The sequence below is a fragment of the Struthio camelus genome, chromosome 2 (genome assembly GCF_040807025.1).
Source record: "Struthio camelus isolate bStrCam1 chromosome 2, bStrCam1.hap1, whole genome shotgun sequence".
Taxonomy (NCBI): domain Eukaryota; kingdom Metazoa; phylum Chordata; class Aves; order Struthioniformes; family Struthionidae; genus Struthio; species Struthio camelus.
The window spans coordinates 111,714,782-111,739,215 of NC_090943.1; the positions used below are offsets into that span (position 1 = coordinate 111,714,782).

The following is a 24,434-nucleotide window of genomic DNA, read 5'->3' on the forward strand; positions in this document are numbered from 1 at the left end:
GAAAATTCATATGCAATTTCTTTTTATTTTAATTGAAAATTTGAATAAAACAAAAGAAGTGGTTGCTGAAGAAATATTTTCCCTTTTTAATAATGAATTTTAGAAGGTGTCATTTACTCCTGAAAATTTGCAGGACGATTTGCTAATATAAGTGGTGTCTTAGAAGGTTCTTAAAGTGTTGATGCTGTGTAATTATGAAGTAATTTATATAAAATGAAACAGGCTGAAAAGAGATAATAGCAAAAATAGAAAAAGATGCATGGGCAACGTTTTAAAAAAATAAACCTGTAGATAATCCCATAGAGACTTAGTAAGTAATTTAAATGAGCATTTTTACATATTTAAAACATTTTTTTTTCCTTTAGGTACATCTGTTACACAGGTAACAGCTACAGACGGTGATGATCCTTCCTATGGGAATAGTGCACGTCTGCTTTACAGTCTCATTCAGGGACAGCCTTATTTCTCTGTGGAGCCAAAGACAGGTACTGTAGAATACCCTTATAATCTAAAATTAATCCATAAAATATCATAGAATGGATGTAAGCAAAAATGGATATTTTCTTTCTTCAATTCAACACAAATATCAACTCCTCTCATTGTACATTTGTATGTAATAATAAATATAACAATAATTTCCACATTTGAAAAATATCATTTTTTTTGATTTAGACATGCTCTCGCTCTCTTTAGAGAATCAACAATTTATTTAGCAAATGATCTTACTAAAGAAAACAGAGTTGGATTCTGAGTACCATATCCAACAGATGGACCCAGGACCACTTCTGAGTTAACAGTTCTAAAGCTCATTATGTGGCCTTTCCTATCTTTATGTTAGAGGAACCCTAGATATGTAACATCCCTTGGAAATACTGATTTTGGGGAAAGAAAAATGGTTACATATGGTAGAGGAGAGATATGAGGTTTTCTGCTCCCTAGTATAGCTATGGGACCAGAACTCTAAGCATGCTGCAGAACAGATACACCATACACCTTGGATGTTGCCAAGAGTACTAATTCCTAGCATTAGGACAGGTGTGCTGTGCACTGTCTAGAGGGTAAATTCATAACTGTGTCCACTGATGCAATTTATACCCTTATTATGTGGTCAGATTTGGGAAAAAAATATGATTATTATATGCCAGGGCCATAAAAATGTACTTTTCACTTTTAGGGGTTATCAGAATGTCTTCCCAAATGGATAGAGAGACAAAGGAGCAGTACTTGGTCATCATCCAAGCCAAAGATATGGTTGGACAAGCAGGGGCTTTTTCAGCAACAGCTACTGTTACCATTAACCTCTCTGACATCAATGACAATGCACCTAAATTTCAACAGCGTAAGTACAGGCTACTTACAGTAATTGAAGACTTGAGGAAATTTAGATCTACTGTAGCTCTGTTAAGTTCACTGAGGTCTGTGTTTATCTTCAGCATCACAAATTTCAAAAGAAAAGCTCAAACTCCAAATGAAGCAAAAAACTCCACTACTGGCCAAAGACTTCTGGTTACTGTTTTTATCACTAGCCTTTGGAGTCAATAGAGTTACTAAACTGCTTTCCACATACTTTACACTACCTAAGCCTGAGATTTGAGCAATGGGATACTTAGTACTGTTCTCACTCCCCCTCTTTCTCTCCTCTCTCTTCATTCTTTGCTAAAAGATACTGTAATCTTGTTGGAAATCTCCGTCCAAGAAGTTTCCAGCTAACATGACAGCTGCCAGTTGGGCTGGCAGTAGGAGCTAATAAAATGCTGTTAGGAAGTGCTGCCCTCCACTGGTTGTTCATAGTGTTGTAGTTTGTTCATTAGCCCTTTATTTACTCCTAAAGAGGGAGTAAAAAGCTCATGCGTGGAAAGGTTGTGTCTCCCCACCCCAAAGTCCATCAGTGGGTTTAATAAAAGCTGATGCCTTTCCCCAACTTTCTGATAGCCTCATGCCATCATAGCTATAAAGGCTATTAACCAGGCAGATCACTAAATTGTGTCAGTATATGTTTCTTTAGGACTCTACTATATGAGCGTCTCTGAAGAGGCTCCTGTGGGCACTACAATAGGCAAAGTCATGGCAGAAGACAGCGACATAGGGGAGAATGCAGCCATGAACTATTTCATTGAAGGAGATAGCGCAGATGTTTTTGACATCATTACTAATAATGAGACTCAAGAAGGAATTGTTTTATTAAAAAAGGTGAGATCTCAGAAATCTACTCAAACACATCTAAATACTGGAAAGAACCTCCTCAAGCAAGCAAGATATACAAAAAGTATTCCTTATATTACTTTCAATTTTACTATTTTTTTTCTTTCTACAGGCTTTGTGATTTGATGGGAATATTGGGGAAAAGAAAGAAGTATGATTTTCCATTTGGTTATTTGTTTGCCTCATTGCTGTGACTGGCTAAATACAGTACAGGCAGATAAAGTATCTTGATTTTATTCCCAGATATGAAACACAGGGTATCCTGTTGTGAGAAAATGTTCTCTCTCTTCTGTAAAATCTGTAAAATCTTTATCAATAAAAGATACACACTATTCCTTCCAAGGCTTCCTGTTAAACTTAATTGAAGCCCAAAAACATTAAGATGTTGAGGTAGATAGTGGCATGACTGGAAACGTTACCATGATATAGCTTTTAAAATACACTAAAAACACTCAAAATATACTAGCTTTATGAATTAAGATATTTAAGAGGCTTTTGTTTACTGTGTGATTTGTCTTGGTATCATATAGGAAGAGGAAGTATTCGGGGTCTGAAATGATGATAGAGTTCAATAATCAACAGTGAAATCCAAGACCTTGAAGAACTGAATGCTATAATTTTGCTTTTTCTATTTGGATTTATTACAGTGCAGAAGATATTCCTTTAATATTTCTCGTTTTAATTAGAGCAGATATTAAGTGTCAGAAATAATAATATAACTATGTGTTTATTAAACTCTTTGTTACGTCCTGGAATTTATTTCCTTTAGAGACTAAATTTTAACAAATTTAGTTTAACGCCTGCAAATAACTGATTCCCATTGTTTATATAATAGTCAAGAGTAACATTAATTGGACTTATACCCACAGTGGAAATAGGAGTACCAAGAGAGAAAGTTGTTTTACTTAGGGCTGACACTCTATGGAAAGACTTCCGTGACAATATTGTATAACTTTAACAATAAAGCAAGCCTCTATGCCAGGGAAATCAATCTTTAGCAGTGAAAACCAACTAAAGTGTGCCATAAATTAATTGTTAGAGTGCTTTTAGGGTTAAAAAAGAAATCTTGAAATAAACTACATATAAAACACTCAAAAGGAAGGATAGCACTATTTTGCCTTTAATCTCACACCAGGTAGTGGTCTATTATTAATTTTCAAATGTGAAAAAAAGAAATATTCCAAATCCCACTTTGTTTCTTAACAGAGGGTGGATTATGAGAGCAAGAGGAGATATAGTGTTCGGGCAAAAGTTGTCAACAGGTATATTGATGAACGTTTTCTGGAAGATGGACCATTTGAAGACACAACCATTGTCAAAATCAATGTGGAAGATGCTGATGAACCTCCAGTTTTCACCTCAGAGAACTACGTGATGGAGATTGCTGAAGGGGCTGTGAGTGGCTCATTGGTAGGCGTTGTAACTGCTAGAGATCCAGACAATGATGACAGCCCAGTCAGGTATCTAACTTAAAACATGAATAGGCCTCATACATAAATGTAATTGGGACGTCCAAACTCACCAAGGACTAGTTTTGTTCTAATATAAATTTAAAAGGTTCCTCTGTTTGGTTCATTATCGCTATCAAGTGTGCCTTCACTGTGATAACCTAGGTTACCCTAGGTTGAATCCTGACCCCTAGTAAAAAACCCTCAATAAATGAACTTTGTTTGTGTATCCTTACAATCACTTTGAGATGGGACAGTGTTTAAAACAGTGAACTGGGAGAGACTGCAGTACAATAGCAGAGCTAGGGTACCACAGCCAAAACCACAAGTGCCTTGAGGTTTTCCAGTCTGTTCTCAATTACTTTTCAAGAAAAGAAAAAGATGGAGTCGTTGCTAGAAGAGAGAAACAGAACATCATGATGGGAATACCTGCTCAGCATGACCAAAATTCACCCGTTCCCTACAGCTACCATAGCTGCCTCATCGAGATATTACATAAAAAAGAAGATCCCACAGGCTTTTGATTCTATAAACTATTTTTTCTGTGTCTTAAGGAAGGAAATAGGTATCATTAACATGGGATTTACAATTAAAAGAGCTTATTGAGTTACTTGATGTTACCATCTACCGTGCAATTTAGACAGCCTGGGATACAGGAGCAAATGGGTGAGATGTAAAATAATTAATGGCCTGTAGAATAATTTAACAGATTCCTAACAGAAAAAAATATATATATATTGTTACCTATAATTTAGGATTCAGAAGTATAGTATTTTCTTTGTTTTTATATTAATTTACTGTTATTTAGTAAGCTAGTCATAGGTCAAACTAGATAAGAATAAAAATATACCTGCACTTTTTGGTTTGTTGTTTATTCAGATGCTTCAGCATTTCCTGCAAAACATGTAAATACAATGTATATCTATGAATCTGAAATATTTTGTTGGGGTTTGCTATGAAGTGAGTGTGTGTGTGTAGCCCCAGTACTCTAAAGTGCATATTGCATCACTGAGTTTTTTAAAAATAAAGTTAAGTACTTTCAGTACAAAGATGAGTTTATTAGGAAAAGCACCATGCATATGCATCCAATTTCTAAATCATTACTATCGCAAATGAGAGCATTTGCTTGTAACATAGAAAAACAGCTGTGTTGCATTTTAGATCCCAGTTTGCAAATAAATAAAAGAAACAAAAATATGCAAGAAAATCGCAATATATGAATAATGAAAATACTTTAAAGATATCCAGCATAGATTTTCTGAAAATTATCTATCAAAAACCAGATATAAACAAAAACGGCAAAGAAAAACAATGACAGAAAATCCTAAACAAGCTTTCAATGGGGAGGATGAGGAATATTCACATAAAAAGAAAATATTTAAGACTGAGGTGCAAATCCCTAAAATAGAGGTTTATAAATGGCTATCCTTTGTTCTTTTCATTTGAATCAATTTCTGACTACGTTATGATGGTTCTTTAATTTAACATCTTGCTGATTTTCTAAACAGACTAAAAGGTAACTATAAATAATAAGTAAGAGAGCGATTCAACTGCTGGCACATAATCTGAGCTAGAGTCCTGAGTGCCAACAGGAGATGGAAAGACATTATCAAAAAAAAAAAAAGTTAGAATAAAAGAGAGAATAATTATACGTGGGAGTTCCAAACAGGAACAGTAAGAATCTTTCAACTATTCAACAGATTTTATTTCCAGGAAATAGATTCTATGAGGAACTGTGGCACACACTTTTTTTAATATTTGTACATATCCTTTCCATTTGAATCAATATATTTGGTGTCTTTTTTCAGTCCATCTCTGGCCTGTGACAGGGGGGTGGACTTTAACAAATCGAATCGAGGTGTATGTATGTATGTGTTCATGTGCATGTCCACATATGGACATAGCATCCAGAGCCTTTTACGTTAAGACTCTGGAACACTGGACTCATTTGCAGTCATCTCTCATGCTAGGATTGTGTACCCTGGCTTGGTGACACCTCATTATAGATAGTTGTCTTTTTTTCTTTCTAATGCCCATTCCCTCAGCATCAGAGCATGTCAGCAGTGACAAAATGGATTTACCATTATACCTCCGTTTAGCTGTTAGTGTTATTCATTTCACAAGTGGCACTTTCGCTGTTTCTTTTCAACGAAGTCATTCACCTGCTGTGAGCCTGACTTAGAAACAGGAATGAATAATGTATTTCAGATTCAGTTCACATTAATATAGATCTAAGGCATATTTAGTTTTATAAAAAGAAGAACTTTGATCTCAGCAGCAGTGAATTTTAAATGTTTATAAGTGTACATTTTTCATGATTTCTGAGTTGTTGCAGCTCACATTTTTATGTATATATGCACAGGTCTGTTTTCTCAACTGACAATAGCTTTATACGTCCTTTTTTCTGATAGAATGTTTCAGTATTAGGGAATCTCTTTACTTTTTTTAATATAGGTATTCTATTGTCCGCGGCACGTATTTAAAGAGATTGTTCAGCATCAATGAACATAATGGAACAATCACCACAACTAAACCTCTGGACCGAGAGATAGCTGCTTGGCACAACATAACAGTTACAGCCACAGAAACAAGTGAGTAAGAAACTTAAAGAATACAGCGTTTTATATCCTACATACTGTAATTATCATCTGAATAGGCCTTCTTTTAAACGGAGAATATATACTTCTTTCTCGTTATATTACTGTTGCTTGTTACATTAAGGAGCATTATTAAAATGATTAGTTAAATAGAAGCAGAATGTATTTGAGCTCCAAGGTCCTGTGCTTTTTCATAAAAGATGACCTTATGAAAAAAAGAAAGGAAATTGTAATAGGATCGAGATGGTAATGCTTTCAAGTTACACTGAAGCATATGAATTGCTCCTGCAGTGCAAGATCTTATGCTAAATTAGACCCTGGTTAATTTCACACCAGATTTTTGACTAGTGTGAAATTAGCCAGGGTCTAATTTAACTCCAGTCAGAAACCTGTGCCTCAAATTAATTGTGAATGTAAGGCCTAAATCAGCTAGACTTCTCTTCAGTAACAATTAAATCTGTGAAGCATCCTTTATATAGATTTCACTTGTCAGTTTTGTTTGAAAGTCAAACACAAATTACCTCTGTTTGTGCTTTTGGTTAGCTGGTTGCCCTGACTCCGGGACAACACTCTAGAAAATTAACAGCTACTGATTTATAATGTAGTTTAACAAGATTATTAGGATATTATTTTAAAAAATGAATCCCATTCATTCTTAGGAATGATTAAAAAAAAGAAAAAAATAGAAAAAAGGGAAAAACAGAAAAAGGGAAAAAAAAAGGAAAAAAGGGAAAAAGGGAAAAAAAGGGAAAAGGGGAAAAAAGGGAAAAGGGGAAAACAAGAGAAAAGGGGAAAAAAAGGGAAAAAGGGAAAAAAAGGAAAAAAAAAAAAGAAACTGGAGACCAATCAATCGATCAAACAAATTTTGACAAATATTTTTAGCCTGTTAGTTTCATCCAGAATCTCAATGTAATGCTATTTATTGTTAAGAATATTTAAACTTATATATGTCAATTGCACTGTCACGAAGGGAAGCATTCTCTCTATATAGGTCAGAATAGTATTGCTAGAAGTGTAATATAGGATAGCCATTAGCAGTATTCACTGGAGTCTCCATTTTGTGTTTGGCAATTGATAGTGTTATCTTCCTTTCAGCTTCTATGTGAGTTTTTAAACATAAATGTATCTTACTCCTCATGTTTTTGGACAGCTAGCAGGTGATGGTAAAATGGATCTCTAGCATATTTTTGTCCTGTCTTGAATAGCTCTGTGGAAACACAGCAGGATGACTTTGGTCTGGACTTTTCTGTTTAGCTAAACAATAAAAAAGGAAAGGACCAAATGTTACAAATGAATAAGTGTCTCCTGCAGTAGAAGGAAGCAGGTCTTTCACAGTAATGAAAGTTACTGTAGAGAGACTGAGCCCTCATCCTCTTCATATTCTTGTTCTTTATTTCTTTAACAATGGTAAGGTCACTGTCTATTTAATTATATTCAAAAGCATTGAAGTTAGGTCACCTTGGTCTGGGCATACCTAAAATGATTTATATTATCAACTAGTAGCATTGTATTCCTTGCAATATAATCCTAATGTGCGTATAAGACATTTTGCAGATGACATTGTGGATACGCTGAAGCCAAATCAAAACACCACTAAATTTCATCCACACTAGATATTCTGTGTAGGTGAGACAAATCTTGAAATTGCATTACAGCAGCAACTTCTTTAGGGGCCTACTGATGTCCTGACATCTGTACAGGGCCTGAGCCTTTTGCCTCTATTCTTAGGATAGGGATCAGAGGTTAGTGAGAGAAGCTTGCCTCTTCTATTGCAAGCTTCTAGAGTGGATTATACCTCAACAGCATATCTCAAAAGTACCCCAAAATAGATCTAATTCATTGGACACAAGATTCAAGCATTGGGAACCTACTATCTGTACAGTCTTATTCTGCTTTATGTCTAGGAGAGCTCCTGCTGAAGAGCAATCAAGTTTCTTATGTGTTTAGTTTTCACTTGGTGTTAGTCAGCTTCCACCTAGTACAAAATTCAAGTGAAAATAGCAGCATTCTAACAACATACTAAAGCAAGAAATCCCTAAGCCATCAGCTTTACCTGACAATGATTAACCAGTGATAATTGGATGACAATTTATTTATCTAGAAGAAGAACGTTTGCCTCAACTTTCTCTCAATTGAGCTATAGATATCCAACAAAAAGTTGCAGGGGAAACAGCTGACCTAAGCTTCCTTTGATTCTCATATGTCCAGTGGAACAGTGCACTATTATTATCAGTCTTAAGCAAACTTACCACAAGAGTCAACAAAACCATCTGCCCATAGAGTTTTGCATAGAAATCTTTTCACAGTAGCTTCCAGAGCTAATACATGATTACAGTACTCTTGGCTTTCTGGAGATATCAGTCACGATTTAAGTCATTCAATTAATGTCTAATTGTTACCTCACTTTGGTGAAATATGTTTTTTGTTGACAGACTTAACTTTTTAGATTACTGCTACATTTTCTAATAGTACACTAAATTCTACCTGCCTTTCCTTTGGGAAGTAAAGACAGACAAATCATAAACTTGCCTTAGCCTAAACTGAACTTATTATTATTATTATTATTATTATTATTATTATTATTATTAATTATCATTATAATCATTATTATTCCAACTTTCCTTTCACTGGCTGGTAACAATCCTAACCTTTCTTTAGTACTGAGTTCTATTTTGTCCTTAGAGATAGTCTGCTTTTTTCACGCAACTCTCTTCACCTCCTGAGTGAGCTAATCAGTTTGGTGTCCAGTAATTAAAGCATCAGATAAATCTCTACACTGATACAGCCTATTGCAGTTGACAAACTGCATTCTTAGACCTTGTGCTTCATGTTCTGATTTCTGTCATGGAGATTATGACTAAGAAATTCTCAGCTCATTGAAAGATCTTTAGCTTAATGTAGGGCCTGAGTACGATAGCTGTGTCCATATTGACAGCTGTTTTCCCGTGTGAGGCAAAGCAAGTGTTGCCTGCTTTCTTCCCCAGTTGTATGAGGGACTGGAGGAGTCACTCTGCTTCACTCAACACCTTAGTTAAATATTTACTGCATACCTATTTCAGGGGTTTCTTGGTAATGTGTTATTTCCTCCCAGAACAAAACTCCTAAGATTTCAGAAAGATTTAAAACTGCCATACCGTTATTTTCCAATGACAATATGGGAAATTTCTTCAGTGTTACTTAAGCATACACTGATGAAAAAAACAACCCAAATAAGTAAGGAAACAGAAATAAGATCATTACCAAAAATAAATTAAAAGGAAGGGCTATTTGGTGAAAGAAAATAAATGTATGAATGGCAGCTTTAGGCTGGAAAGTACTGTCTGATCATTCCTTTACGCATTTGAGGATAGGCATTAAAACCAATATGCTTTCCATGAAGCCAGATGAATAAGTCAGTCAGGAGCCAGTCCTAAACAAGGCAGTCCTAAATTTCTCAGTAGTATTTTAAAAAAGCATGCTAAATTTTAGATTTATTTAAACAATAAACCAAGCACCGTATATTGCCTATCACATGTATGTTGGGATTCAATAAGAGAAATGTCATCTCACAATGCAATATTTTTAGGAAGACACAGAGAGATCATAAGCTTCTGGGAATTAACACAGCTCTGATGATTTCACAGGAGGAATGTCAATGTGAAACTGCTGCTTATCTATCCCTTTATCTCTGTGGTAGTTGCTTTTGCTGATATTTCCTTTGGCAGAAGACACACAGCTATCAGCACAGATTCCATAAGATGCAAGAAAACAAATCTGTGCTCCAAGCAACTAGTTAACTACGCATTAAAAAGCAATATAAGAACCACCCAAACCCCTACTGTTTGAGGAAGACAAAAAGGAGAATGTTTTGGTTTTGTCTTAAAGGTCTGTTTGACTAACGTAAGAAACAGCCTTAAGGATTTAAGAACTGCTCAGAGGCAGTGGTACTAACACACATCATGCAGCATATTTTAACTATATGAATGTTCTTATGAATTACCTATTTGTGGTTTAGACAGAGCTGGTTTAGATAGAGCTGGTACCTATTTAGTATTCCTGGAATGTCTTAAGATGACTGCATTCAATGCAATACACAGCCCTTATCCAACAAAAAAATCATCTTAATGTCAACAGTACTGCTACAGTGAAACTTTTTAGGTGCTAGAATAATATGTTACACTGTGGGGAAAGCAGACATTTACAAGAGCTAGGCCATCTGAATGGGTCAAACCCTAATGAGTAGGTCAAACTCTACTGATAGGTAAAAGACTTCCAAAATGTATTCAGTACCCTCAAATGTTCCTTCTATTGGACGTCTTTATGAACATTTTTATTACATAAGCAAGTATTTTTTTTGTTTAGGCCTAATCTACACACAAGTTTTGTATCATGAAACTATTATAGTTAGATCTGGATTCTCTTTGAGATAGTCATAGCTGTAAACCTTGTGTAAATGCAGCAAATACAGGAATAAAAATTCCTTATAGTGGCACAGTTTATTTTCCTTTTCAAATAGGAATAAGCCATATGGACACAGCTTTTATATCTAAAGCCACAGCAGTAGCGTATACTCAAGTAACCGAAGCAGTATAGCTTTCCTGAGCACATAATGCCTAAGAATTAAATCTGCTGTGCAAATAACACTTGGAACAAAGCTATAAGCTCAGTCTATCAAGTGTATCAGCAGTAACACTTTAGGCATTCTTGAGTAATATCAGATTTCTTTACATATAAGTATTTGGAAAACAGTGGATAGAGTAACTCCATTTTTCCAAATTCAAACTGTGTTCTTTAGAGCGGTCTCAGCTTCCTGACAATTCGGATTAAGTGTGAGTATTCACCGCAATTACCCTATGGCTAGCAGTAGCAGAAGTGTTTTGAAAGTATGTATATCTTGCAGAAACTTGTTCTAAAAACTTCAATATTTCAAAATAATAAAGGAGAAGTGGAAGGGTGATGGAATTTCTTAAAGGAGTGTGACCAATCATTGTGCTATCCATGAGCTACAGCTGTTCCCCATGAACAAAACATTACTAAATTTATCCAGATCAGATTTTATTTTTCACATTAAATCAGTTTCCAAACTAGTAAATAAATGACTGAGCAAATCCAGTATTTTGTACTGAGTATTGAATATACATATACTATTGTAATTTAACTTGATGGGTTTTGAAAAAAAACTTTTTGTAAATACAACCCTAGCAAATCAAGAAAACACTGACTTATGGATGCTGGGTATTCAGATTATGAGGTTGGAGCAAAAACCCAATCAGAAATAGAAATATAATAAGGACTTATATTATAGGATGTATTTGAACAGGAACTAACAAGAGATAATATAAAATGTATCTATAGCTCTCAGTGACTATTTTCTTTGGTGTAAAAATTAAGTAAAGATTTCTAATTTCTATATTTTTTTTAAATAGAGAGTAGATTACTTATAACTTTAGATTTATGTCTTTTTTACCCATTAGGAAATCCAGAAAAAATTTCAGAAGCAAATGTGTACATCCAAGTTCTTAATGTTAACGACCATGCACCTGAATTCCCTAAATACTATGAAACATTTGTGTGTGAAAACACATTTTCTGGACAGGTAAGTGCAAAGGAGTTAATCACCTTTTTTTCCTCCTTAAAATAAACTAGACATATGATTGCAGGAGTTGTGATTTCCTTTTAATATTGATTATTTCTGTATTGCAAGAATAGGCTGTATATTGTCTATTTCTAAAATTAGTTCTGTTGATAAATGTGTAGTTTGAAATTTGGACTTCAGAAAATAAGCATGCACTTTTCCTTCCTCTAAAACAAAACCAGTACATCTCACTGTCTGATAAATTTGATCATAGACAAGTACAGAATGAAACTTCTAAAAAAAATCAAACAACATGAAAGAGAGATTTGAGTAACAGTAACATCACAGAAGTAAAAAATTAGGTCTGGGAATTTCAGCAACAGGGGAACATAGTCTAGAAGGATCTTTTTTAGAATACTTTGGTTATAAATTTTTCATTATGAGCTACATTCAAACCCTGTCTCATTCAGTGAAGTCTAAGGATCTTTTAAGTCACGGTCTTTGCAATACCTTTCCTAGCTGGCTACTTATGCAATTACTGTGCCAAGGAAGTGTCCTTCCTTTGAGGTTCTCCTCATTTCCTACTTACAAGTTCCCAGTTGTTTCCCAGGTGAATGCGGTCACGTTGGACAGCTGCCCTAATCTCCCAGGCACACCACTGAAACTTCATTTTGCTTTACCCACTTTCCTTCACAGGTATACATTTTTGTACGTGGTTCAGTTTTACAGTTGAAGCCCCAAAGTGGCAATAAGCATACAACCAGACTTTGCTTAGGATTCTAAAAGAAAACTATAAAAGAAAAACAAAAAGAAAAACACGTTTTTTTTAAAAGTAAAACAAAAAGGTATAAAATGAACAACAGAAAACTGTAGAATAGAAAAATGTATTTTCTTCCCCGGCTCCAAAGCATTCTTTGGACATACAAAAGAGACCTTTGGGATAACCATGATGCTTCAGTTCGAATGTTTTGCTTTGTTCTGATGTCTGAGTCACAGAGCCTCTTTACAACAGCTTCGTTTACTTTGACCTTACTTAGCGTACAGTTAAATAAAGCTTATCCTGTTGCAAAAAGTAGTCCCTTTATAGCTTTCAGCATCTGTTTATATGTTCCTCTACCAGCACCTGCTTCTCTTGTCCTACGTTTGGGAATCTTCCAGTCTGAAAATGCTACCCTGGTTTAGATTGGAGCAGGCCAGTTCTCTAGCCTTCAGCTAACTCATTGTCAGGTCAAAGAACTATCATTAAAGTAAAGCACACTTCACAGGCTCCTATCTTAGAGACACCATCCATATTAGCAAATGATGAATTCCATAGATTGTTGTTTTATGAAATTTCTGTTTTATAATAATACACTGATTACCTCAACAACAATTTAAGGTATGCAGAGACAGATTTCCTAAATCATCAGGCTTGCTATGTTAAAGCTTGGAGTTAAATAATAGAATAACACAGAATTAAATATAGAAGCTTATAAAATGGATATTTGTAATCCATGTTTTGCAATTGCTTACAATGTAAAAAGCCACGTAGTTTATTTTCTAAGACTGGTATCATGGCATATAGCTGTCTACGGTTAAATAAAATCTGTTACTCCGGTAGTGGCTACTTTTTGGAAACAAATGAAGCTATTTTTAAAGCTATTTTAAGTTTTTTTAAAGTATGGAGAAAGAATCACTATGAAGAAGTAGTAGTAAAAAACAACTCTTTGGGAATAGAATACAGTATTATTCCTGTAATAACATTATAATTATTCCTGTAGAACATTATAGGGAAAAGAATGGGCAAAACACTTATTTAGAATAAGTTTGGGGTTTTAATTTTTTGACTTAGTGATAGTTTTGTGAGAATCACAGGCATCATTTAGCTAAGCCTTTGGAGGCCATTCAAAGAGAGTAATGCTAAATAATCTTCCCATTAACAAATGTTCTTAAGAAGAATAAAAGGAAGCTGATACTGAAGTACATAATTATCACAGTCAGAGATTAAAATATTTTATTTAATGTTTAAGATTTCAAACAGAATTGATAGTTGAGGTTTTTAGCACTCCTTCACAGTTATTTTCCATTTTTGTACTTTTTACTTGCATAAAATGTTTATTTGGTTTCATTAGCTCTAGCTAATGAAATGCTTCTAAGCAAAGAGATGTAAAAGTTGTTGTCCATTGAATAACACAATCTGCATTTCAGAAAAATTAATTTAAGCAATTCAAGGGCTCAATCAGGCAATTAAATATCATTAATTTGGCCATATTTCTACAACCAATTCAAAACAGTTCAGGAATCTGATTACATGTTATGAGCTGAGATCAGAGCTTGTATAGAAATTGAAATAAAATGGTGTATCTAAACAAGCTATTTCTTCCTATTTTACTGGCAAAAGATATGCTGAGGGATATTCCCTGAGGTGTTCTGCACCTCTAGAATTCAATTCCTTTCCTGATCTCAACTGAGTTATATCTAAGTTGTATTCATGGGATATTCCAAAAAATATTTGTATTCCCAAGCTTATAATGTTTGGAGGGAAGGAAGGAAAAGCACTGCAGGAGGAAAGACTTTGTCAAAAAGTGGATTGTCTTATTGACCTTAGAGGGCTTTTGCTTGGTGTCAGCCTGGATAATACTAAAGCAATGCAGCGTTATGTGATATATGAATTATTTGCACATAGTCCTAACGTATAGTAGGCCATCTTAAAGAAGGGAAAGAACACCACGAATAAAACTAAATAAAAAGGTTTGTCTTAATTATACAAACTCAGAAGCAGAGGCAGAACAATAGCTTAAGACTAAGAAAAAAAAAAACTTGCTATGAAATTTTTTATTCTATGAAATATTATCAAAATTTTCTTGTCTGTTTTTATTGAATGAGTGTTATTCTTAATGTCCCTGAACTGTGGTTTTGTGTGAGGTACAGATAACTTTAGTTTAGCCTCTGGAAGACATTCATACAGAAGGATTAGATTTGGGTCCTTGGGACTATTATCTGAAATAAGAGTTTAATGATAAAATGGATGTAAAAAAAAAAGGGTTTTTTGGCAACTTTCTAAATACATTCATCATGTTTGTCAGATATTTTTAATGGATTTTTCACTATCAATTTTTTTGTAATTGTTCCGGACTTTCCTATAATCTTCATCAGCTGTATACTAACCACAAATGCAGTTTTCTTTTGCATGTTGTAAAACCACTTTCACTACACTACAGCTATTAAATATATTATTTTCAAAATAACTTGAGCATGAAAGTTTCTATGTAAAATAGAATTCTACTCTATTGTAGCAATAGCTAATATTAGAGCTGATAGAATTATATTTATAAGCCCTCCAAATATATGATTCCCTTTTTAGTCACATTGGATCTTTCTTATCTGATCTTATAACTGTTTGGTATACGATGGCAAGCGATGACCATAATGTGGTTTTAGTTCTTTATAGTTTTCCTTCATGTGCATGTACCATAACTACAAATTGTTGAATTCTGCAGCCAATAATCTATAGAAATGGTCAGGAAACAAAATGGATCAAATTAGTCCTGAAAGTAACACTACAGACAACCTAGCAGGAAAGGATTTGACCCAGTAAGCTTTTTTCCCAAGGTATTAATAAATACTTTAACTCAGCCTGAAGTTGCAGCTTGAGAGCTTGAAGTAAGCTACATCAAATGTCTTTGTGAGATATATGTAAGCAAGCTGAGCATCCAGAGTGTGTCCAGTTGTATGTATGGTAATTTCTATTCCCTTGTAGATATTGGTCTTTCTTCACATCATGCAAGAAACATATTTCTGCTGAAGACAAACTGCGCTGAATACACCTACATTTTGAATTAGCGCTGCGTTCTCTAATGCGTATTTATTCTGGCAGTTCTGAATTTCTGTAATTTGAGGATCACATATGTACTGACTTTGATTTTGTAGCTTGCTTAGTAGTTTTTATTGGATCCAAAGAAGTGACTATGCATTAAGCCCTCAGAGATAAGAAAAAGAAAAACATTTATTTATTCGGTATTTAGCGTATAATAAAATAATCATCAGTTACTGTGAAAGTGAAGAGTACTAATACGAAATGTTGCTAGAACAAAAGGGGGTGAAATTTTAAGAATACCAGTTTCTAGAGGTATATGACTAATATTAAAAATGAGTAGTTAGCTTAAAAAAACTTTTCTAACAAGTCATGGCGTAAAATTATTTTTGATGGCAGAGAAGTTAAATTGATGATTTAGAAATACAATACTTACTATTTCACCTTGTTTTGTTCTCTTGATCATTTACAAAAATCATCTGAGCAGCAATGATGAAAAAAAGAAAAAAACAATAAAGGAAGCAAAGAAAAATAAGGAGGGCATATCTTTAGAATATAAAAAGGTGGGTGAAGCCCTGGAAACATCATATATTCTAGTAGTCCCTTATGCTAAGCTACACCTGCAGGTGGACAGAGTGTAACATTTTGAGAATGTGGGCTCAGCGGCCCACATTATGATTCAACAGTATTATCTCATAAAGGAATGGAATAGGTAGGAACAGTTTATCAGCATATACAAAGATAAAAAGAGACTTCAATATCATGGCATGAGTTTGATAATAGTGATTCCATTGCTGAATCCTTCACCATTTCATTTATAGTGCAGGAGAAATATCTTAGAGTAGATCCAGAGGAATCAGATTAATGTTGTGCCAATCTAAAGGGACAGACGCAATCAAAAGAGAGACCTTGATCTTCAGGTAGAAGATCTACTTGGAGAATGCAGTTGCTCATTATGACAGCAGACATTTCATCTTTTACAAATATTAACTTTGCTGGTCATCAAATATTATTACGCAAAGGAAGTGTGCCTTCATGGCACGAGAAAAATCCAACTGCTAGTAAGACCTTTGTCAATTTGAACAAATCCAGTTCTGTACTCCTAAAAGAGATGCATCATCTGATCTCCCACATCTCGTAAAACACAGCACAGCTCCTACATTTTATTGAGGGAAGTTACAGAATCACAGAATGGTTTAGGTTGGAAGGTGGTTGAGCAACACCCCTGCTCAAGCAGGGTCCTCTAGAGCATATTGTCCAGGATCACGTCCAGGTGGATTTTGAATATCTCCAGCAAAGGAGACTCCACTACCTCTCTGGGCAACCTCTTCCAATGCTCTGTCACCCTCACAGCAAAGAAGTTTTTCCTCATGTTCAGATGGAACTGCCTGTGGTTCAGTTTCTGCCCGTTGCCTCTTGTCCTGTTGCTGGGCACCACGGAGAAGAGACTGGCCCCATCCTCTCGACACTCCCCCTTCAGATACTTGTACACATTGGTGAGATCGCCTCTCAATCTTCTCTTCTCCAGGCTGAAGAGGCCCAGCTCTCGCAGCCTTTCTTCAGAGGAGAGGTGCTCCAGTCCCCTCATCATCTTTGGAGCTCTTCACTGCACTCGGTCCAGGAGCTCCAGTGTCTCTCTCTTGTCCTGGGGAGCCCAGCACTGGGCACAGTACTCCAGGGGAGGCCTCCCCAGGGCTGAGGAGAGGGGCAGGATCACCTCCCCCCACCTGCTGGCAACACTCTGCCTCATGCACCCCAGCATACCATTGGCCTTCTTGGCCACAAGGACACATTGCTGCCTCATGCTTAACTTGCTGTCCACCAGCACTCCCAGGTCCTTCTCGGCAGAGCTGCTTTCCAGCAGGTCAACCCCCAGCCTGTCCTGCTGCCTGCGGTTATTCCTCCTTAGGTGCAGGACCCTGCACTTGCCTTTGTTGCACCTCAGGAGGTTCCTCTCCGCCCACCTCTCCAGCCTGTCCAGGTCCCTCTGAATGGCAGCACAGCCTTCTGGTGTGTTAGCCTCTCCCCCCAGTTTTGGATCATCAGCAAACTTGCTGAGGGTGCAGTCTGTCCCTTCCTCCAGGTCATTGATGAACATGCTGAACAAGACTGGAGCCAGTACTGACCCCTGGGGCACACCGCTAGCTACAGGCCTCCAACTAGACTCTGCGCCATTCACCACAACCCTCTGAGCTCGGCCATCCAGCTAGTTCTCAATCCACCTCGCTGTCCACTCATCCAACCCACACTTCCTGAGTTTACCTAGGAGGATGTGATGGGAGACAGTGTCAAAAGCCTTGCTGAAGTCCAGGCTCTGCCCAACATCCACTGCTCTGCCCTCATCTACCCAGCCAGGCATTCCATCATGGAAGGCTATCAGATTGGTCAAGCCTGATTTCCCTTTGGTGAATCCATGCTGACTACTCCGGATCACCTCCTTGTCCTCCACATGCTTCGTGATGACCTCCAGGAGGAGCTGTTCCATCACCTTTCCAGGGATGGAGGTGAGGCTGACAGGCCTGTAGTTCCCTGGCTCCTCCTTCTTGCCTTTTTTGAAGACTGTTGTGACACTGGCTTTCTTCCAGTCCTCAGGCACCTCTCCTGATCTCCAGGACCTTTCCAAGAGGATGGAGAGTGGCCTAGCGATAACATCTGCCAGCTCCCTCAGCACTCGTGGGTGCATCCCATCGGGGCCCATGGATTTATGGATGTCAGGTTTGGACAAATGATCTCTAACCTGATCCTCTTCAACCAAGGGAGAGCCTTCCTTTCTCCAGACTTCCTCTCTTGTCCCCAGCATCTGGGATTCCTGAGGGCTGGCCTTAGCAGTGAAGACTGAAGCAAAGGCAGCACTACTCAGCAACTCTGCCTTCTCTGTATCCTTTTTCACTAGGGCACCCACCCCACTCAGCAGCGGGCCCACATTTTCCCTACTCTTTCTTTTGCTATTGTATTTGAAGAACCCCTTCTTGTTGTCCTTGACATCTCTTGCCAGATTTTATTCCAACTGGGCCTTCGCCTTCCTTGTCGCATCCTTGCACGCTCTGACAATGTCCCTGTATTCCTCCCAAGTGGTCTGTCCCCTTTTCCACATTCTGTAGACTTCCTTCTTCTGTTGGAGTTTTGCCAGTAGTTCCTTAAGTGGAAAGGAAGAAAAGAGGACTCCAAATCACACACTCAGAGGACTGTAGCATCAAAATTAATTAGCATTGTGAGTTACTCAGATGAGGAATCTATGCCTTAAGCTGGGGGAAGAAAGGACTTTAATAGAGAAGCTTTCCCATTCCTTTTAGATCTATCCAATTCAGTGAGACAACTTGGAACTGAGGAAATAAATCTTCCATGAATTTTCATCAAGAACATCAGGAAGTCAGCTACTCCATGACCTGTTCTTTGCAGGACCAACAATACTCTAGTAGTCATTCAGAAGGATTATGGAAAATCCATTCTATATAAAATAATTACGCATTGAGAGATCAGGGTTGTTACCAACGTCATAGACTTCACCACTGATGACATTTATGATGCAAAGTGTCCACTAATCAGATGGATTCAAGAAGTTAGGTATCCTAGATCACCACTTTTTTTTGAAATTATGACAAGTCTTACTAACCTTTGCTCAAAGGAACACCTGCTGTCCCCAGCAGGGTTCTCAGTGCTTTTGGACAGAAACTGTGAATGAAGCTAACTTACCATGCACTTCAATCAGATTTTCAAAAAGAATCCACTACATTAATCTCAATTTTAGAGAAATCTAGTTTTACAAATGGGATGCTGGATTATTAAAGCTTCTAGATTAATGAGATTTGAATTAGGAAATTTTGCAACAATTAAATACCCAGTCCATGCATATCATAATATGATATAACCTTGCAGAAGCAATATGCCATTCACTATCCTTTCTTTCTTTACTCATTAAACAAGTAGATTTTTTTGAATCTTGACTCAGAAGCAATAAGTGCAATTTTTTAGTCTGCAATGCCAGTTTCCCTGGTAAAGGGCTAGAATCTCCTAATTTAGATGTACAAAAGCCTAGGAGAGCTGGAAAAAAAAATCTTTCCTTCAGATTCAGTAAAATCAGAGCTGCCTATTGCTCTCTGAATATTTTATAGACTCATCTGGGTTTTGCTGAATCTTAGCAGAAGTAACATAGTAAGAAATAAACATTAAGAGGTTGCTCTGTCTTTATGTCTTTTACAAATACTCCTCCACTTCTAAGATGAATCACTTGCACGCATGCTTAGAAAGCCTTAAGGAGTCTTAAGTTTGTGTAGAACAGTACAGGACAGATCAAAACAACGGAAGTTTTCTTCAGGTTAGACATGTGCTTCTCAGAATTATATTCATTTGGTTCAGATATAGCTAAAATTTATGGGGGAAAATAATAGACTCCTAAAAATAAAATTTCCAAAGATATGGCTAATATCTGGTTAAATAACTATTAATCAGAACAAAAAATGAGAGCATAAAAATCATATCTATAGTTAATAAATTTTTTGTAAGTTGCAGTAAGTAAGGAAATTTGAAATTTCTTGTGTCAGGGTCTTAGTAAGCTACATCCTTACACAAACTTGGGAAAAAAGTATCCTATGATTCATTAACACAGTAACCATAAGATTTATATTAAATTGCTCAGTTGCAAATAATGGACAACAACTTTTGTAATACATTTTGAAACAGTCTGCTCAGACTCTTTTTCCCCCCATAGAAATTTCCTTGAAATTCACATTACTGTTCAAATAGGAAAAAGATGCCATTGAAATCATAAACAAATAGAAAACTAGTTTTGAGTTTAAGAAAATTCTGGGACTGCAGAAGAAACAGTCTGATAAGCTGGAGTATCTGACCAAGCTCTGACTCAGTCAACTCAGGTATCTCCGCAGTGTGGTAGAGCTGAATTCATGGAGTGTTCTTCCCTAATTAAGTAGCCAGGCTAAGAATAAGAATATATTGGATGTGACTAAGACATCTGTATTACTGTACTATATTGCTGTATTAACCTGCATATTGAATCTAGCTTCACAGACCCTGAGTTGTAGGGACAAACACACATCCATACAAAGCTTTTTCTCAGCATTAGACACGAAGTCACCAGCAAATCCTCAGCAAAGATTAACAATTTTTTTTTTTTTAATTTATTGAGGTACACAGAAGTATAATATTAGGAAAATGTGTCACTTTTCCTGTTTTAGCCTGGACATACAGAGTTTCAGTCTCTATTGCTGTCGATATTTAACATATTCTAGGAATTATATTTTAAAAAATAAAATTGATGATTTATTCTCAAGATAGTATTAGGGATCAGTTATTGATCTACTCTGATTTCTTGACTCTTATGCCTACACTTTCCTTATGTATTCCCATCATTCACATTCATATTTTTTTTTTTTTTGCTCTGAGGAAAGGGAAAGCTTTGTTTTGTCCTTTCTACAGTGTTACCAGGTACATCACTGAGCAATCACTAATTTCATTAATGGCAATAAAAAAAATCTCAAAAGTCTTCATGCTTTCATAGGGTCAAAATATAATTTGAAATAAATTTCCATGTATAAAAAAGGACAAAGTGCTAAGGACACAATGCTTCTGCGGTATGTGCCACATTTTGCACTCTGCTGTGATGAGTTCATCAAATTCAGCTTGTCTGAGAAGAAAAACAATGTGTTGAAATCTTAGATCTTTGACTGAAAAATGATTTAATCAGCAAAGAGTTTTCAAAAGCACAGATTGAAGGCTGGTGTCTACTTCCCTTGACTTACTGCTCTTTTTGCTTTTAAAATAGCCTTTGTAGCATTTAAGTGCTTTCTGGATGGGGACAGTTGAGACTTGAAGTCTCTTGGGTACAAATACCTACAAAGCAAAACGTGACTGACCAAAAAGAGCCTCAATTTGAAATGAATGTTATCATTTCTAAATTTTGATGGGCATCATACAGCTTTCCTCCTGGTTGGTGAGGATCTTCATTGGCTATTATACGCTGTGATGCTTGAGTTACTCAGTATTCACTGATAAAAGTGACAAATACTAGTTCTTTGTTACTGGAAATATTACTAATTATATTAACTAGAATGTGGTGGTTTATTTATAAAGATGAAATATATTATTTTTAATGCTAAAATGCTAATTTTGATTTTCATCTTGCAGATGGCAATCTGGTTTGACATATTTGAAAGAGAAAGCTATTTTGTTTTCTTGAGGAAAAAAAAACTATCAAGCAATACCATAATCAATCTGTTATAATTTCCAGAATCGATAGCTCAGCACATGAACTTGTCATCATATCTCACTTACTGCAACTGCAATATACAAGCTGAATGATGTCAGTGTGTCTTCTGAGCCAGAAGGAAATGGTTTTTGTGTAGAAGGATTTGTTCAAATGTAGAATGATATACTTTTCACCTTGGGAAAAAAAAAGGGAACAAAATACTGTATATATGATCTCTTTTTTTGTTGTTTATGGAAACTTAATTTACCCCTTGTCTTTTGATTCAGGAAATCTTTCATATTTTCTCAAAGTTTTAATGCCTACCTCTCGCAAACAGATGAAAAATTAAAGCAGTATATTTGCAGAACAATTTAATATATATTACAACACCACCAGCAAATCTCAGTGAGACTTGTTTGGGTATGGCAGGTGTATGTTTATGAGCGCATGAAACATTCACATATATGCATAGATCCCATCTCCAGCATCAACAGTTTAATATAACATGATACTCTTTTTTATTGTTTTAAAGAACAAGTAAATACTTTTGTTCTTAAATAATTCTATTCATCTATGTTTCCAGCTAATTCAGAACATCAGTGCAGTGGATCAAGATGATTCAATAGAAGGTCATCATTTTTCCTTCTCCTTGGCTCAGGAGGCCACAAACAATTCACATTTTACTGTCAAAGATAATCAAGGTAGCGTCACTCATATAAGCTCTTTAAGACCTTCCTAATGAGAGTCATGCTTCTAATGGTCCTAGTGTCACCAATTTTATTTAAAAAAAATAATCTATGTAGAAAACGTTGGTACAGAAAGACATGAACACATTATGAGGCACATTTCATAAGAAGAATTCAGTGATCCTAAAGAGTTTAGGAGGTTAGGTTTTTGTTTTGTCCTCCCCCTCCCCCTTTTTTTTTTTAATCAAGTGACCTAAACAGCAAAAGATATTTTTATTTCAAAGGAAAGGAAAAATTTTGCGATCAAAAATACACTAGGATTTCTTAATCATTATTTTCTTAATGTAGGATGTGGAAATATAAACTTTCTTCTTAAAATCACTGGTCTTTCTAAGAAACGAGATTACCAGAAACAGACGATTGCTATTAATAGAAGTGTGTTACTTTTTTACTGAAGGAAAACCAAAATTACAAATATAAATGCATGAGAATGTAATCTAATTTCCTAACACAGTTTAAGTTACGTACACTGATTACTGATCACATCATATGAATGTCTTCTATATGTATTTTAATGCTACTCAGATCTGGGTTAATTGAAATTCTTAAGAGGAATGCTATAGAGTGATAACAACCAAACCCAATCTGAAGTGAAAATTTAAGTTCAATAGCAGATGGAATTTCAGGAAAGAAGACCACCTAAAGGCAGTTTTCTGAGACTGTGAAGAAGAGCTTCTTCAGACTCAGCTAAAGTACACATTATTCCTATTGACTTTGTTAATTATTTCAATGTTTTAACTATGTGAATAAATCAATGAGAATGAGTTTTGGAAAGTTCGAACTATGTTAAATGGCAAACTACTTTTCTCAATATCGCTAAAGTTAGAGTCAATATTTTAGCGTATGTTTCATTTCCCAGCTTTGTTAACCTCTCTCTCACTGCCAGGAGAAAATTTGCTACATTAAGGTTAGATTGTGTACAGTATGGGGAGTTTTTCCCATCTCTTTTGCATCCTGCACAAGCAGAGCTACATATAAGAGTGTAGGTCCAATTCCTCCTGATGGCGGTTGATGGGGAAATATTCTTTTCAAACATGGCAGGGTCAACCATCAGTCTCTCCCTTTCTGCTGCAATTCACAAAAATAGCTGTGTGAATTGGGATAATCTTAGACAAAAGAACTGCAGGATTGGTAGCAGCTGGTTGCATGGAACCATTTTAAGACCCTACTCTGAGCAGATGTTAGATACTGAATGAATATTTTTCTTTCTTATTTTTGAACATTAAAAAAGAGATCCTATTTCCCTTCGAATATATCTGTCAAAATAAATGCAATTATTCAGGATTGACACCAAAATAACACTTATCAGCACCTGGCTTAACTCTCTTACCTTTTCTAATATGTAGTTTTGCACAGTACTGTTGTTTTTAAATAGTACGATCAGATACTAATGGATTTTATTGCCACTGTTAAAAAGCGATAAATGTATATCATTCATATAATTTATCTTCTAGATAACACTGCTGGAATTTTCACAGCAAAAAATGGCTTCAGTAGACAAGAGCAGCTTTCTTTCTACTTGCCAATCTTAATTCTGGATAATGGAACCCCACCACTTACAAGCACAAACACTCTAACTATCACTGTCTGTGACTGTGACATTCAAGTTAACATCTTCTTTTGTCGATATGGAGCTTTCATGTATTCCATGGGTCTGAGTACAGAAGCTTTAGTTGCTGTTTTGGCTTGCGTGCTAATTCTCCTAGGTAAGTACTAGTAAGAAAAATAACTTTTATTTCCTTTTACAGTAGGCCTGAGTATGTAGCAAAGATGTTCCCTAGAGTGGAAGACTGGATGTACTGTTGTATTGAGAAAAATCAGAATAAGGCAAATGTTACATTTCTCTTCTATTTTCTTGACTATATATATATATATTTCAATTTTAAGGAAAA

The 24,434-nt window shown here is 35.9% G+C and overlaps 1 protein-coding gene across 9 annotated transcripts in view; it reads left to right on the forward strand.

Moving 5' to 3' along the window:
* LOC104141847 (cadherin-19) overlaps positions 1 to 24,434 on the forward strand; it is a 126,010-nt gene that overhangs the window by 91,986 nt on the left and 9,590 nt on the right. For all 9 annotated transcript variants that reach the window (XR_011139115.1, XR_011139116.1, XM_068932092.1 and 6 more), the window contains 8 exons: positions 366 to 485; positions 1,175 to 1,339; positions 2,006 to 2,190; positions 3,409 to 3,662; positions 6,105 to 6,241; positions 11,701 to 11,822; positions 22,380 to 22,497; positions 23,997 to 24,248. Coding sequence is in view for 7 of the 9 variants with exons in the window: in XM_068932092.1 (XP_068788193.1) it covers positions 366 to 485; positions 1,175 to 1,339; positions 2,006 to 2,190; positions 3,409 to 3,662; positions 6,105 to 6,241; positions 11,701 to 11,822; positions 22,380 to 22,497; positions 23,997 to 24,248 (1,353 nt within the window). In the remaining 2 variants the exon portion in view is untranslated. The remainder of the gene's footprint in view (positions 1 to 365; positions 486 to 1,174; positions 1,340 to 2,005; positions 2,191 to 3,408; positions 3,663 to 6,104; positions 6,242 to 11,700; positions 11,823 to 22,379; positions 22,498 to 23,996; positions 24,249 to 24,434) is intronic.